At 41.4% G+C, this 17147-nt stretch overlaps 1 protein-coding gene across 3 annotated transcripts in view; it reads right to left on the minus strand.

Moving 5' to 3' along the window:
- Nucleotides 1–17147, minus strand: part of afap1l2 (actin filament associated protein 1-like 2) — a 276181-nt gene that overhangs the window by 133641 nt on the left and 125393 nt on the right. For all 3 annotated transcript variants that reach the window (XM_072239587.1, XM_072239585.1, XM_072239586.1), the window contains one exon: nt 24–152. In XM_072239587.1, coding sequence (XP_072095688.1) covers nt 24–152 — 129 coding nt within the window. The remainder of the gene's footprint in view (nt 1–23; nt 153–17147) is intronic.

Below are 17147 nucleotides of genomic sequence, written 5' to 3' on the forward strand. Positions count from 1 at the left end.
TCAAAGTGAAATTTAACACAGACCTGAAGAACTGACGATGGTATGAAGGAGCTCGGATAGGACACATTTTTTTGCTAAGGCTGTGAGGCTGAGGTTTTCATTGTCCAGTAACTTTAAAAAGGTCTCGAGTTCTGTGAGGAGCTGATCCAGTGCTGGAAAAAACAAAAAGAAAATAAATGTCACAATGAGATCAAGCCACTTCAAGGAAAAAAAATTCCAAATAATTAGTAGATTTCCAGCATTTGTATTGATTAAAATTTGCCTCAGAAAATGTGTTCCATTGTAAGTCATTTCACCGAAACAACAGAACTTCTGTGACAAACAACATCACTCTGTGCATGCCTGCGTGACATACAACACACACAAAATGCTGCCGGAACTCAGCAAGTCAGGCAGCATCTGTGGGGATGAATAAACAGGCGGTGTTACAAGCTGAAACCCTTCATCTGGACTGGAAAGGAAGTGGGAAGAGAACAGAATTAAAAGTTGGGGAAAGGGGAAAAGGGACAAGCTGAAAAGGTGGGTGGGGCACGGGGTGAAATTTGAAGCTGGGAGGTAATGGGTTAAAAAAAGGGCTGGAGAAGAAAGCATCTAATAGGAGAAGAGAGTGGACCACGAAAGAGAGGGGAGGGGCACCAGAGGAAGGTGATAATGGGTGAGGAAAAGAAGTAAGGGGCAAGTGTGGGGAATACAGGAAGAGGAAAAGAAAACAATTCTGGAAGTAGATATCGATGTTCATGCCACCAGGTTGGAGAGTACCTACAGTAGATGAAATATGAGGTGTACGATATACAACAATTTGTCTATTGTGTTGCCGAATGCATGACGACCTCTAATTTTATAAAAGGGCTCATTTAAGCATGTAACCGCATATAACAGGTTTAATATCACTGACTAATATTATGAAATTTGTTTTTTTGTGGCACCAGAATACTGCAATAAATAAAAAAAGATACTACAAGTTGCAATAACACACACAAAATGCTCGTGGAACTCAGCAGACCAGGCAACATCTATGGAAAAGAGTTATCAGTCAACGTTTCGGGCCAAGACACAGCATTTGCGAATTTTTTTCTATGAGGTACGATATATGTATATAAATTAAATATGTAGTGCAAAAAGAGAGTAATTATAGTGAGGCAGTGTTCATGGGTTGTTCCTTGTCTATTCAGACACTAGATTTTAAATATTTTATATTTTAAAAAGTTAATTAAAACACCATTACGCATTTGGTTGGCGGGGTGGAGATATGTATTTACCAAAGGAGGTGTAAAGCACTCCTTCGCTCCACCAGCTGGCAGGTCACCCTTTGGCAAGGTGTAGCACCTGCGTAGCCACCCCCTCCTCACCCGATCAGGGTCACGGGAAGCCATGGGAGCAAGTGGCAAATGGACGTATGACCAGTTGGTGCACATCACAATTCCTGATTATGCAACCACTGATGCCAGGGAGACAATCTCTGAAGAGTATTGACAATGGCTGGGGTCACCCACCTTGTAAAGACACACTATTCAGAAGAGGACAATGGCAAACCACTTCTGGAGAACAACTTGCCAAGAACAATCATGGCCAAAGACCATGATCGGCCACATCATACGACACCGCACATAATAAGGATGATGATAAACTGTGAGTTAGTGTTCATGGTTTGTTCATTATCCATTCAGAAACTATATTTTAAATATTTTATATTTTTTAAAGTTAATTAAAACACCATTATGCATTAAAATCATTGAAAATAAAATAACTCAAGCACCAACCTGCATCTATCTTTTCCCACGGGATTAGCAAACCCATTCATATGGAGTTGGCATGCCAACCCTCCTAGGATCCCTCCACTAGGTTCAATACAATGGAACAGATGGTGAGGTCCACCATCAGTTCACTTTGGACATTAGTATCTCACCTCACACGCACAAAGGTGTGAGATTTACTGGCCAAGTGCAGCTGATGGCTGATGAGATAACATTATAAAGCCACTCTTTCCTTAAAATGAATAAAAGTGTGGAGCATTGCTTCAACACTTCTTGGAACACTCCATAACCGTATATATTTTTGTCTCAAACTAATTGTTTCTTTATGACGCTATCACTGGGTTTTCAGCCCTCACGATAGAAACTTATAGGGGAAGTTATAAGAACTCTGTAGCGACCAGCAATGTTTATAAAATAACATCTGGACTTCTCCAGATGTCTTTGCTGGCAGTAGTTACAGTCAATTGGAAAGAAATGTATTTGAATAAACTGATTAGATTCTGAACATGCATTTAGCATTTCATAGAATTCCGATTTCTTCTGTTAGTCATGCATCCGACCTCTTCAACCAATATATTGTTATTCCCTTGTTTAATGTACAAATATCATGCAAGGGAATGACTAATGGACACGTTAATTTGTGATGTATTTTATCATGGGATGCAAGGTTCATGATCTTTGTGTTTCTCTACCAAAAAATTATGTCTTAGTTGCAAGAAATTGCATGACAGAATTCTAAGCCAACTTCTGCTGGATAAAGAACACCATCCAATATACACACCCGATGATGTCACTAACACCTTAATAGAGTGACTTCATGTTTTTGTGTGGACATTCAACACAATACTAGAGCCACAAAAGGCACAAGTTTAGTTTCTTCTTTCAATTTAAAAATCTTGTCATTTTCAAAATTATTGCTATGGGAAACTTGCACTCATGGTTCATAAATATGGGTCATATTAATGTTTTAAAAATACATTCATGGCCATCTGAATATGTCTTGCTGCAATATTTGTAGAATCAATATTGTATTAGAACAAGAAATGCCCCAGAAAGAACAGAGGCTCTCCAGCTATCCTCCTTCCCCTCCCTCCAGCTTTTTATTCTGGCGTCTTCCCCTTCGTTTCCAGTCCTGATGAAGGGTCTTGGTCGAAAACATTGACTGCTTGTTCACTTCCATAGATGCTGCCTGACCTGCTGAGCTTCTCCAGCGTTTTTTGTGTGTTGCTTTAGATCAGAGGTCTATTAATAGATCTTCACCATTTCTTTTAATAATAACCAGCTACAAAATTATTAGGGAAATGTTAAATAATGATACTGAATGAACCTCTTTCATGTGCACACGGTAAAGACTCTGAATCAAGTACCTGAAATCACATCCGTTGAACAGATAGCAGCCAATTACACAAATCTAAATTTGCTCTTCTTTTCCCTAATACTGATGAAATCGTGATCTCAGCTTTAAAATAAAAGCAACTTGTGTAAGTAATGATGGCCATGAACTGAGTGGCTTATGTCTGACTGGGGTATGGACTCTCTGATTTGGTCCTGCCTTGTATCTGACCCCAGGCTCATGTGATTGTTCTTAGTTGCTCCCTGAAAATGATTGCGCGTACCTGAGGGCCTCCACTGGTCAGGACCAACCACGGGTATTGTGCCCTAGTTGTCTATGTGATATGCATGCCAGGGCTACGCGATTGTGGAGAGCAAGCTGTTACCCATGCAGCTGGTGAATCCAAAGGAACAACAGAGACCAATACAGTTTGGCACCATTGGTGGCGCAGGAGTTGCCAGTCTGTCAGTGGAGGATTGCCTTAGGGACTCTGCCTCTGGATTATTCCTCCGGGTTTACTTCCGAAGCCTTCCCTATGAGTGGGTATTTTTTTTCTTTTCCTAAGGAGATTTAATACAGATTTTTTCATTTCCGAAGGAGATTTAATAGAGATTAAAAGGCTGCTTTTCATTGCTAATAGTTCTATATCTAAAGGAAAAATATAACAAATATTATCTGCCTAAATTTAGCAATACATAGACTGATAGATTGACAAAATGTGCATCATCCTGCATTTCTCCAAAGGATGCTAACTTTCTGTAGCTCGGACCAGATATTCAGAAGCATTTACGTTCTTGGATGTGGATGAAGAAAATGAAACCATTCAAATAAAAAAAAAGGTAAAACAGGCTTGAAAAGGAACATTTAATCTTTTGAGCTCTCTTTTATCGGATACTATGAAGGTGTACAACATTCATAGACTGTAATGGTTTGCAGAGGGATCTGGACCAGCTGGAAAAATGAGCTGCAAAATAGCAGATGGAAGTTAATGCAGACAAGTGCGAGGTATTGCACTTTAGTAGGACCAACCAGGGTAGGTCTTACACAGTGAACAACAGGACATTGAGGAGTGCGGTAGAACAAAGGGATCTGGGAATACAGGTCCATAATTCATTGAAAGTGGCATCACAGGTAGATAGGGTCATAATGAAAGCTTTTGACACATTGGCCTTCATAAATCAAAGTACTGAGTATAGGAGATAAGATGTTATGTAAGACATTGGTGAGGCCTAATTTATAGTATTGTGTGTAGTTTTGGTCACCTACGTACAGGAAAGATGTAAATAAGGTTGAAAGAGTACAGAGAAAATTTACAAAGATCTTGCCAGATCTGGAGGACCTAAGTTATATGGAAGGGTTGAATAGGTTGGGACTGTATTCTTTAGAACATAGAAGATAGAGAGGAGATTTGACAGAAGTGTACAAAATTATAAGGGGTATAACAAATGCAAATGTTATTCCACAATTTAAGAAGGGTGGGAGGCTGCAGAAAGGAAAGACCTGTTAGCCTGACATCAGTGGTTGGGTAGTTGTTGGAATCGATTGTTAGGGATAATATTACGGAGTACCTGGAGGCACATGACAAGATGGGCCAAAGCCAGCATGGTTTCCTGAAAGTAAAATCCTGCCTAACCTACTGCAATTTTTTGAGGAAATTACAGGCAGGAAGCTGGTGACGAGTTGTGTTCCACAGGGGTCTGTGTTGGGATTGATTCTTTTTACATTCTATGTCAATGACGGAATTAATGGTTTTGTTGCAAAGTTAGCAGACGATATGAAGAAAGGTGGAGGGGTATGTAGTTTTGAGAAAGTAGAGAGGCTACAGAAGGACTTAGACAGATTAGGAGAATGGGTAAAGAAGTGGCAAATGGAATGCCGTGTTGGGAAGTGTATGGTCATGCACTTTGGTAGAAGAAATGGAAGGGTTGATTATTTTCTAAATGGAGAGAAAGTACAAAAAGCTGAGGTGCTAAGGACCTGGATGTCCTTCTGTAGGATTTTCTAAAAGTTGTTTTGCAGGTTGAGTCTGTGGTGAGGAAGGCAAATGGGATGTTAGCATTTATTTCAAGAGGACTAGAGTATAAAAAGCAAGGATGCAATGTTGAGACTTTATAAAGTACTGTAGAGGGTTCAAAGGAGGTTCACGAAAACGATTCCATTATTGAACAGCTTGTCATATGAAGAATGTTTGATGGTTCTGGACTGGCATTCACTAGAGTTCAGAAGAATGAGGGGTGACCTCATTGAAATCTATTGAATGGTGAAAGGCCTTGATAGGGTGGTTGTGGGGAGGATGTTTCCTATGGTGAAAGAGTTTAAGACGAAAGGACACAGCCTCAGAATAGAGGGATGTCCGTTTAGAATGGAGATGAGGAGGAATTTCTTTAGCCAGAGAGTGCTGACTCTGTATTATTCTTTGCCACAGGAAGCTGTGGAGGCCAAGTCTTTACGTGTATTTAAGGCAGAGATTCAATAGCTTCTTGATTGGTCAAGGCATGAAAGGATACCGAGAGAAGGAAGGAGACTGGGGCTGAGAGGAAAATTGGATTAGCCATGATGAAATGATGGAACAAACTCGATGGGCTAAATAGCCTAATTCTGCTCTTACAGTGGCATGCAAAAGTTTGGGCACCCTGGTCAAAATTTCTGTTACTGTGAATAGCTAAGCGAGTAAAAGATGACCTGATTTCCAAAAGGCATGAAGTTAAAGATGACACATTTCTTTAATATTTATAGCAAGATTACTTTTTTATTTCCATCTTTTACAGTTTCAAAATAATAAAAAAGGAAAAGGGCCTGAAGCAAAAGTTTGGGCACCTTGCACAGTACGAATTTAGTAACACCCCCTTTGGCAAGTATCACAGCTTGTAAATGCTTTTTGTAGCCAGCTAAGAGTCTTTCAATTCTTGCTTGGGGGATTTTCGCCCATTCTTCCTTGCAAAAGACTTCTAGTTCTGTGAGATTCTTGGGCTGTCTTGCATGCAACTGCTCTTTTGAGGTCTATCCACAGATTTTCGATGATGTTTAGGTTGGGGGACAGTGAGGGCCATGGCAAAACCTTCAGCTTGTGCCTCTTGAGATAGTCCATTGTGGATTTTGAGGTGTGTTTAGGATCATTATCCTGTTGTAGAAGCCATCCTCTTTTCATCTTCAGCTTTTTTACAGATGGTGCGATGCTTGCTTCCAGAATTTGCAGGTGTTTAATTGAATTCATTCTTCCCTCTACCAGTGAAACGTTCCCTGTGCCACTGGCTGCAACAGAAGCCCAAAGCATGATTGATCCACCTCCATGCTTAACAGTTGGAGAGGTGTTCTTTTCATGAAATTCTGCACCCCTTTTTTCTCCGATCATATCTTTGCTTATTGTAGCCAAAAAGTTCTATTTTAACTTTATCAGTCCACAGGACTTGTTTCCAAAGTACATCAGGCTTGTTTCGATGTTCCTTTGCAAACTTCTGATGCTGAATTTTGTGGTGAGGACGCAGGAAAGGTTTTCTTCTGATGACTCTTCCATGAAGGTCATATTTGTGCGGGCGTCGCTGCACAGTGGACTCTTCCATGAAGGTCATATTTGTGCGGGTGTCGCTGCACAGTGGAACAGTGCACCACCACTCCAGAGTCTGTTAAATCTTCCTGAAGGTCTTTTGCAGTTAAACGGGGGCTTTGATTTGCCTTTCTAGCAATCCTACGAGCAGTTCTCTCGGAAAGTTTCCTTGGTCTTCTAGACCTCCACCTGACCTCCACCATTCCTGTTAACTGCCATTTATTAATTACATTACGAACTGAGGAAACGGTTACCTGAAAACGCTTTGCTATCTTCTTATAGCCTTCTCCTGCTTTGTGGGCATCATTTATTTTAATTTTCAGAGTGCTAGGCAGCTACTTAGAGGAGCCCATGGCTGCTGATTGTTGGGACAAGGTTTGAGGAGTCAGGGTATTTATAAAGCTTTGAAATTTGCATCACCTGGCTTTTCCTAACGATGACTGTGAACAAGCCATAGCCCTAACAAGCTAATTAAGGTCTGAGACCTTGGTAAAAGTTATCTGAGAGCTCAAATCTCTTGGGATGCCCAAACTTTTGCATAGCGCTCTTTTCCTTTTTTCACTCTAAAATTGTACAAAACAAAAATAATATACCAACCTTGCTTAAAATGTTGAAAAGAATGTTTCATCTCTAACTTTATGACTTTTGGAGATGAGAGCATTGAGTATAGGAGTTGGGATGTAATGTTGAAATTGTACAAGGCGTTGGTAAGGCCAAATTTGGAGTAGTGTGTACAGTTCTGGTCATCGAATTATAGGAAAGATGTCAACAAAATTGAGAGAGTACGGAGAAGATTTACTAGAATGTTACCTGGGTTTCATCTCCTAAGTTACAGAGAAGGGTTGAACAAGTTGGGTCTTTATTCTTTGGAGCATAGAAGGTTGAAGAGGGATTTGATAGCGGTATTTAAAATTATGAGGGGGGATACATAGAGTTGACATGGATAGGCTTTTTCCATTGAGAGTGGAGGAGATTCAAACATTAGGACATGAGTTGAGAGTTAAAGGGCAAAAGTTTAGGGGTAACATGAGGTGGAATTTCTTTACTCAGAGAGTGGTAGCTGTGTGGAACGAGCTTCCAGCAGAAGTGGTTGAGGCAGGTTTGATGTTATCATTTAAAGTTAAATCGGATAGCTATATGGACAGGAAAGGAATGGAGAGTTATGTGCTGAGTGCAGGTTGGTGGGACTAGGTGAGAGTAAGAGTTCAGCACGGACTAGAAGGGCCAAGATGGCCTGTTTCTCTGCTGTAATTGTTATATGGTTATATGATTTGTTCATCTTCTACTCACTTAACTATTCACAGTAACAGAAATTTTGACCAGGGGTGTCCAAACTTCTGCATGCCACTGTATATATTATGGTCTTATGGACACAGACCTCATGCTCATTCAAACAGTTTCATAGAGCAAGGGACAATACGGAAATGAACAGATGGTAGGTTCATGCTGGGAACTGATGCTGAGAGAGATTGGCCGTGATCATCAATGTAAGGGACTCCTTTCAGATGGCACTGGAATTGAACTCTGAACTCAAACGACCCGAGCTGTATAACGTTGCACTAGCCGCTATGCTACCATGGCACCCAAGTTGCAAATCCTATAACTTCCGGGGTACAACTGCAATATTATTACTTTTTGAATAAATATTCCCAGATGAAAGCAAAATATTTTTTGTACCACAGCAAGTGTACGGTCAGAAACTTTGAAATACATCCTGCTGCTACATAATTAGGCCCAGGAGGCAGCTAATCAAGCAGCTAAGGAGTGTACATTTGTGGTCTTCTGCTGCTCTAGCCCATCCACTTCAAGGCTTGATGTGCTGTGCATTCAGAGATGCTCTTCTGTACACCACTGTTTTGACATCTGGTCATTTGATTTACTGTTGCCTTCCAGTCAGTTTAAACCAGGCTGGCCGCTCTCCTCTGACCTCTCTCATTATCAAGGCATTTTCACCCTCAGAACTGCCACTCACTGGATGTTCTTTTGCCTTTTGCCTCGTTCTCTGTAAACTCTAGAGACAGTTGTATGTGAAAATCCCAGGAAATCAGCAGTTTCTGAGATACTGAAGCCATCCTCTCTGGCACTAATAATCATTCCACAGTTAATGTTACTAGGATCACATCTCTTCCCCATTCTGATGTTTAGTCTGAACACCAACTGAACTTCTTGACCATATCTGCATGCTTTTATACAATGAGTTGCTATCTCATGCTTGGCTGATTAGATATTTGCATTAATGGGCAGGTGTACAGGTATACCTAATACAGTGGCCACGGGTTGTAAATGGTTCTATCTTTCTTCAGTTGTTCAAGCAGATAACAGTAGAGACTTTTGTTAAGTAGTATCAAAATTATGGGATAAGTCAAAACTGTCAGCACTTTCCTATATAAAACACCATCCCAATCATTCAGCACATTTGGTAGTGCTGGATTAGCAATTTTTGACTGTTCAAGATGTTATTCAAATATTAATACAACTACAACTTTTTAATTCACTCTTGTTAAGATGTTACATAGTATTATAATAAATTTCCAAGTGAACCCAGGTAAGCTTAAAGGCAACCTACATTGGTTGAAAAAGGCCAGAGGAAATGGAACTGTGGGAGTTGAATGGGAACATAGGTACTGGGGCTCCAGTGAGGCAGAAGGGAGTGTAGGAATTGGGGTTCTGGAAAGTTAGTTGGGAAAATAGGAATTGTGTCCCAGTGAGTCAAAAGGGCCAGAAGCAAATCATAAACACAAGAAAGTCTACAGATGCTCGAAATCCAAAGCAACACACACAAAGTGCTGGAGGAAATGAATAAACAGTCAACATGCATTTCTAAATGACAATAAACGAGGACTGAGTGTCCTCATAATCGAATCTAATCTAATCTAATCTAATCTAATTTGTACGTGGCCTATCAGCAGCGTCAACAGAGCTTTACTGAGAGATTTCTCACAGGTCAGCGGTGGTTTTTTAGAAAGGGAGCTTCGAGAACGTTTGTCCATTGTACGTGGCCTATCAGCAGCTGTAACCAGAGCACCAATCATGAGTTAGATAGACAGCTTGCCATAGGACAAAGGGGAAGAAGAGGCGACCCAGGGGGAGGTGACAGGCAGGTGAGGAGAGGTAAGAAGCCAAAGAGAGGACTAGAAAAAGTGGGGGGGGAGGAATTTTTCTTTACCGGAAGGAGAAATTGATATTCATGCCATCAGGATGGAGGATATCCAGACCGAAAACAAGGTGTTGCTCCTCCACCCTGAGTGTGGCCTCATCTTGGCACAACAGGAGGCCATGGACCGACATGTCAGAATGGGAATGGGAATTAAAATGTTTGGCCATGGGTAAGCTCTGTGTGTGGTTGATGGTGTGGAGGTGCTCAATGAAGCAGTCCGTCAATTTACAACGGGTCTCACCAATGTAGAGGAAGCTGCATTGGGTGCACCGGACACAATAGGTGACCCCAGCAAAGTCTGAGAGTCAGAAGGATGCACAGGAACCTGCAATGTGGTCGGAAGAATTGCACGCAACCATACGCAAAGGCAGGAGGCAGAAGAAAGGGAAGACGTACTTTTATTCCAGTGCCTTCAAATGGTCTAGTGAGCATAATCTTCTGATAACCTAATTAAATGTTAGCTTTCAACACAAAATGACACAGGCTGTGCAGACATTTTTGAAAGTTAACTCACCGAATGTGCACAAGCTCATCAGAAAAGAGATAGACCAGCCAATGAAAGTGTTTTATTCTCTCCTATCATAATTCTGGTTGTTGTGTCTACAAATTGTTGTGAAAGTGCTGTGTTTGGCTCCAATGAAGGTTAAAATTAAGCAATACTGATCATGCTGAATATGATCTTTGGACTAAGTTGTCAGGAAATGTGTGCCTTATTTTGAGACTTATGTTGCAAAGAGGCTTCATTGCAATTTAGTAAGCTGTGTCTATTTTGCAATTTTTTTTTAGAATTTTGCAATTCACTTCCTGGCTGCTGTAATTGAAGACATCTGTGTCCAATTCATTCACCATTGAACATGTGTGATGTGCACCTCCAGTTTCCATTCAAGTTTATTGGTGGGAAGAGATCAAAGCCTGGGAAAGGCCCCCAGCACCAGAAACTCCAGGTTCAACATCAAGGGTTTTAAATCCTCCTGATCTTAACCCTTATCCTCAGCTTTCACTACAGATTAAGTTTCTAAAGGATGCAAAATTAAAGTATACAAAATTACAGGTCAGTTAAAGGGCGAGGGGCTTTACTGGAAGCCTTTATAACTTGGGAAAAAGTCAGACTGCTGTTATAAAAGAGAATGAGGGAATATGACAGTATCATCCAGGACATGCCCTCTTCTCATTGCTACTGTCAAGGAGGAGGTACAGGAGCCTGAAGACACATACTCAACATTTCAGGCACAGCTTCTTCCCCTCTTCCATCAGATTCTGAATGGACAATGAACCATGAATACCACCTCACTATTCTCCCCCCCTCTTTTTACACCATGTATTTAATTTATTTTTTATATATACATACTATAATTTATAGTTTTTATTATGTATTGCAATGTACTGCTGCCGCAGAACAACAAGTTTCATGTCATGCCCCAGTGGCTTAATTCTGATACTGATGGGTGACAAGCAGCTCCAGCTATCACACAGAAACCTGTAACTATGTTTGATTAATCTGACGCCACAGAGTTCTATACAAAGACAGTAAACTTTGAACAAGAAACAATTCATACTGCAGGGTGCCATGTAGTTACATTTATTGTCATACTCTACAACCCCTCACAGTCTTTTAGTTGCTAATTAGCAGCATTTTATATTTTGTAATTAACAAATAGCTGCACTGTTTGATTGGAGTGAAACAGCATTTGTTTTTAAATTAGTGCTCCTGGTTTGGACCGAGATTCTTGGCAACAAGGTTGAAATTACTGAAGATCTGGCACAGGTAATTTCACATGAAGCTTCCCTTCCATCTCTGTCCTTTGTGCCATAAACTAATGGCTTGCTCTCCAGCCACAGAGTTTCTTGTGCATGTTCAGAGTCTGGATGTGGAAGGTCAGTAAGGGATTTCTGGCCATTAAGATGAAGGGATGGAAAACCCTGTTGATTTGCAGACCTTCCTGCCAGAATACCTGACATGCAACCAAGTGTGGTTGATGACCTGCCAACGATGCACAAGTTGGTAGCACTGAACTGCTTGTTTTGTAAGGAGACAGGCTGACTGTACCTTGAGGTAAGAGTTGGATGGGTAGGGGTTTTGGGAACTTTTCCCTTTGGATACAAATGAAAGCTGGATGTAGAGCCTCTCTTACTTGTTAACTCTTTAAGAAAAATCTTGAAAGTAATGTAGCATGGATCACAGGTGCCTTTTTCTGCCCCTAGGCTGGTATACTTGTTTGCCAGCCAACACACATGTGCACTCTCCCTGAATGCCCTGCCAACCATCTCCCCAACTCACGGACACACTCTCATCCTGCACCGGTCACCTGGTCACTTTTTATCTTTGATTGCTGCTGTTTTGTATTTATATGATTTTAAAAAATTTATATGATGGTTTGTTTTATTATAATAATGCCACTAACATTATACACATAACATACACCTCGCACTTTATGTCAACCTGTGAATCTTTAGGCCATGCCATTCAAGGACTTGAGCTGATATTAGCTGGTGACAATCTGTGATTGATCATAACTACATGTGCTGTCTGTGACTGTAAATACTGTGTTTTGCATCTTGGCCCCAATGTTTCACTTAGCTGTATACATGTGTATAGTTGAGTGACAATAAACTTGAACTTGAATTATCAGCCTCCCTTCCTGCCTAACCAGCATGAACGTTAAAGTGTTGCTTCATCAGGATGTTTGCTCGCTTGGTTCCATGGTTTCCCTAATTAATATACATATTAATTGTAGTATGTATACATAATAGTCTTTTCCACTGGAAGGGAAGGGTTAACTACAGATACCTTGCTTGTGAACAGCATTCTCTGTAAAATGATCAGAATGGAACTTGCCATGAGAGAAGATTCTTAGCATCTCGAACTAACTATTGCACTGCAGTAAATAAACTAGTTGCTGGAAGAACACAGTGGGTCAGGCAGCATCTGTGGAGGGAAATGGACAGTCTAGACTGGATGAAGGGTACTGACCTCAAGTTCAAAGTTCAAAGTAAAGTAAATATATTATCAAATTACATATATATCATCATTTACAACCAATCTATAGAATAATAACCATAACAGAGTCAATGGAAGACCGCTCCAACTGGGGTGCTCAGCCAATGGGCAAATATAATATAAATAAATAAATAAGCAATAAATATTAAGAATATGAGATGAAGAGTCCTTGAATATGAGTCCATAGGTTGTGGAAACATTTCAATGATAGGGCAAGTGATGTTGAGTGAAGTTTTTCCATTTGAATTGATCGGAATTGACTTTATTACTTACATCCTTCACATACATGAGGAGTAAAAATATTTATGTTACATCACCATCTAAATGTGCTATGCGCAATTTATAGTAATTTATAATAAATAGTATATGCAATATAACATAGAAATACAATTGTAACAGCATGAATTAATCACGGCCACGGGCCTGAATAACTTCCGCCCAGTTGCACTCACCCCCACCACTGCAAAGTGCTTTGAGAGACTGGTTCTATCACATCTGAAATCCTGTCTGCTCACTACCCTGGACCCCCATCAATTTGCCTATCGCACCAACAGGTCAACAGAGGATGCCATCTCCAGGGCACTTCAATCTGCCCTGACCCATCTGGACAGTCCCAACTCTTACGTCAGAATACTGTTCATTGACTTTAGTTCGGCATTCAATACTGTGATCCCCTCCAAGCTGATCGCCAAACTTCGCCAGCTTGGTATCAGCTCATCCCTCTGCAATTGGACCTTGGACTTTCTGACTAACAGACCCCAATCAGTTAAGTTAGACAACCTCTCCTCCTCCACTCTCACCCTGAACACCGGCGTGCCTCAAGGCCATGTGCTGAGCCCTCTACTGTACTCCCTTTTCACCTATGACTGCTTTCCTGTACATGGTTCTAACTCCATAATCAAGTTCGCAGATGACACCACGGTGGTTGGCCTGATCAGAGGGGATGACGAGATGGCCCACAGGGACAAGGTCCAGCACCTGGCGGCATGGTGTGCCGACAACAACCTGACCCTTAACACCCAGAAGACCAAGGAGATCATTGTGGACTTCAGGCATGCTAGGAGCCACACTCAAGTCCCCACCTACATCAACGGAGCTGTACTGGAGCGTGTATCAAGCTTCAAATTCCTTGGTGTCCACATTTCCGAGGATCTCACCTGGTCCCTGAACTCCTCCATCCTGATCAAAAAGGCACAACAGTGCCTTTATTTCCTGCGGAGCATCAAGAAAGCTCACCTCTGTCCCAGGATACTGACGGACTTTTACCACTGTACCACTGAGAGCATACTCACCAACTGCAACCCAGTGTGGTATGGCAATTGTCCCGTATCGGACCGCAAAGCACTCCAGCATATGGTGAAAACTGCCTAGTGGATTATTGGCACCCAATTGCCCACCATTGAGAACATCTACCATAAACGCTGCCTGTGCAGGGCAAAAAGCATTATCAAGGATGCATCTCACCCTAACCATGGACTTTTTACTCTCCTCCCATCCGGTAGGTACTACAGGAGCCTCCGCTTCCGCACCAGCAGGCACAGGAAGAGCTTCTTTCCTGAGGCTGTGACCCTGCTGAACCTCACATCACAGCGCTAAGCAGTATTGCACCCATATTGTACTGTCTCAGTACTTCTATATTTGTGTGCTGTAGCACTTACTTTTTATTCGCAGTTATTTTGGAAATAACACTATTCTTTGCATTTCTGGTCAGATGCTAACTGTATTTCATTGGCTTTGTATCTGTACTCGGCACAATGACAATAAAGGTGCATCTAATCTAATCTAATCAGTCTGATGGCCTGGTGGAAGAAACTGTCCCGGAGTTTGTTGGTCCTGGCTTTTATGCTGTGGTACTATTTCCCTGATTGTAGCAGCTGGAACAGTTTGTGGTTGGGATGATTCAGGTCCCCAATGATCCTTTGGGCCCTTTCTACACACCTGTCTTTGTAAATGTCCTGAATCATGGGAAGTTCACATCTACAGGTGCGCTGGGCTGTCCGCACCACTCTCTGCAGAGTCCTGTGATTGAAGGACGTACAGTCCCCATACCAGGCAGTGATGCAGCCAGTCAGGATGCTCTCAATTGTGCCCTGGCAAGAGCCTGATTGTTGAGGAGTAATAGCTGTTTCTGAACCTGAAATTGTGGGCCCTGAAGCTTCTGTACCTTCTTCTTGATAGCAGCAGTGAGAAGAGAGCATGTGCTGGATGGTTGGGTCTGCAAATGATGGATGCTGCTTTCCTGCAACAGCATATCGTGTAGATGTGCTGAATGATGGCGAGGGCTTTACCTGTGATGGACTGGGCTGTGTCCACTACTTTTTGTAGGATTTTTCATTCAAGGGCATTGGTGTTACTATACCAGGATGTGGTGCAGCCAGTTGTTGGCTATCCATTACCTATCACAGATGCTGTCTAACCTACTGCAGCCCTTGTCACCAAAGACTCTAGCAATTTTCAGAGATGTACCACGGAGAACATTCTGTCTGGTTACATCACCATCTGGTATGGAAGCTCTGAAGCACAGGATTGAAAGTAGCTGCATAGGACTGTAGACTCAGCAGCTCTCCGTGGGCACAAGCCCCGCCATTATCGAGGAACCTTCTAACAGCGGTGCCTCAAGAAGGTGTTATCTATTATTAAGGAATGTCAGCCCCCCACCCCAGGATATGCCTACTACCATTACTACCATCAAGGAGGAGTTACAGGAGCCTGAAAATGCACATTCAACATTTTAGGAACAGTTTCTTTCTCTCCGCCATCATATTTTTGAATGTTACCTCACTATTCCTCTTTTACACCATTTATTTATGAAACTGAAATCTTAAGCACTTACTCTTTCCTCTTCGGTCATGATGTCCTCTTCTACCTCTCTCAGGTTGGAGGACCAACACTTTGTTCCATCTAAGTAGCCTCCAACCTGATGCATGAATATCGGTTTCCCCAACTTCCTGCAATTTTTTTCGCCTCCCCTTTGCCCCTTCTTCATTTTCCCTCTCTAGCCTCTTACCTCTTCTCCTCACCTGCCTATCACGTCCCCCTGATGTCTCTCCTCCTTCTCTTTCTCCCATGGCCCACTCTCCCCCACTCTCAGATTCTTTCTTCTCCAGCCCATTTCCTTTTCCACCTCCCAGTCTCTTACTTCATTCCCCATTCCCAACGAACTTGGCTTCGCCTACCACCTTCTAGTATCCTCCTTCTCTTCCCCCTACCTTTTTATTCTGGCCTCTGCTCCCTTGTTTTCCAGTCCTGATGAAGGGTCTCAGCCCAAAACGTCAAATGTCTATTCATTTTCATAGATGCTGCCTGACCTGTTGAGATCCTCCAGCATTTTGCCTTTGTAACTTTTTATGTCAGAGTACAAAAGAACAAATTTCACAACACATGTCAGTGATGAAAACTTGTTTCTGATGGGTGATGGGTGAATTTGGGCTCTCAAAGCAGAGAACACTATGGGAGCAGGAAAAGATGAGGAACTTCCCAAATATTGAGAGCTAGTTGCTATCTAGTTGTCATTCAAAGTTCATTTGCATATGATGAATTTGTCATCTTTGCTCTCACTGTATGGAGAATGCATGTTTTAAAAAGATGAATGCTCTTCTTTTAGTAACCACTCGAGAGGCACTTCAAATAGCACCACCCATTCTGAAACGAGATAATTATCTAGAGAATCTCAGGGTACTTCACTAGTGGGTAATAATTGTCGTATGGTATTGGAGAGGTTGATTATTGAAACAATCAATACACTGTACTCTAGGTGTAAGTTTACTTGCCAACTCTTGATGGCCTTACAGCAATTACACACAGCAATGGATGAGAGGAAGACAATTAAACATTTAAAGAGAGGAATTAAATCCCCTCTATAAATATATTCTGTAAGTGATTGAGAATCTCCAGAGCTAATTGTTTCATCGTATTGGTGATTATTATGTCAAGTCTAAAATGGTAAACAGCAATAACTGGCAAGGCAAAGGGGCTTTTTATTCACTGCCAAATAACATCCACATGAAAGGCACTGAATAATGAACTTATTGTGGAGTTTAATAACAAAAATTACATTGATTCCATTATACTTACTTGAACAAAATTAGTCTTTAAAACCAGGACTCCAGATTCCTGATATAAAGGTATGTCTTTTTTCTCTTTTTGCACTACTGATTTAACTTTTTAAAAATACACATACTTCTTACTGTAATTTGCAATTTTTACTACTATATTTTGCGATATATTCCAGCCACTTAACAACAAATTCCATGACATTTGCCAGTGATATTAAACCTGATTCTTATTCTGATATGCAAAGATCTTTGGGACTTTGATAGTACTCTGTACTGTGCAATGTAACAAAAGTACAAATGAAAGTA

This window comes from Mobula birostris, chromosome 21, assembly GCF_030028105.1.
Source record: "Mobula birostris isolate sMobBir1 chromosome 21, sMobBir1.hap1, whole genome shotgun sequence".
Lineage (NCBI taxonomy): Eukaryota > Metazoa > Chordata > Chondrichthyes > Myliobatiformes > Myliobatidae > Mobula > Mobula birostris.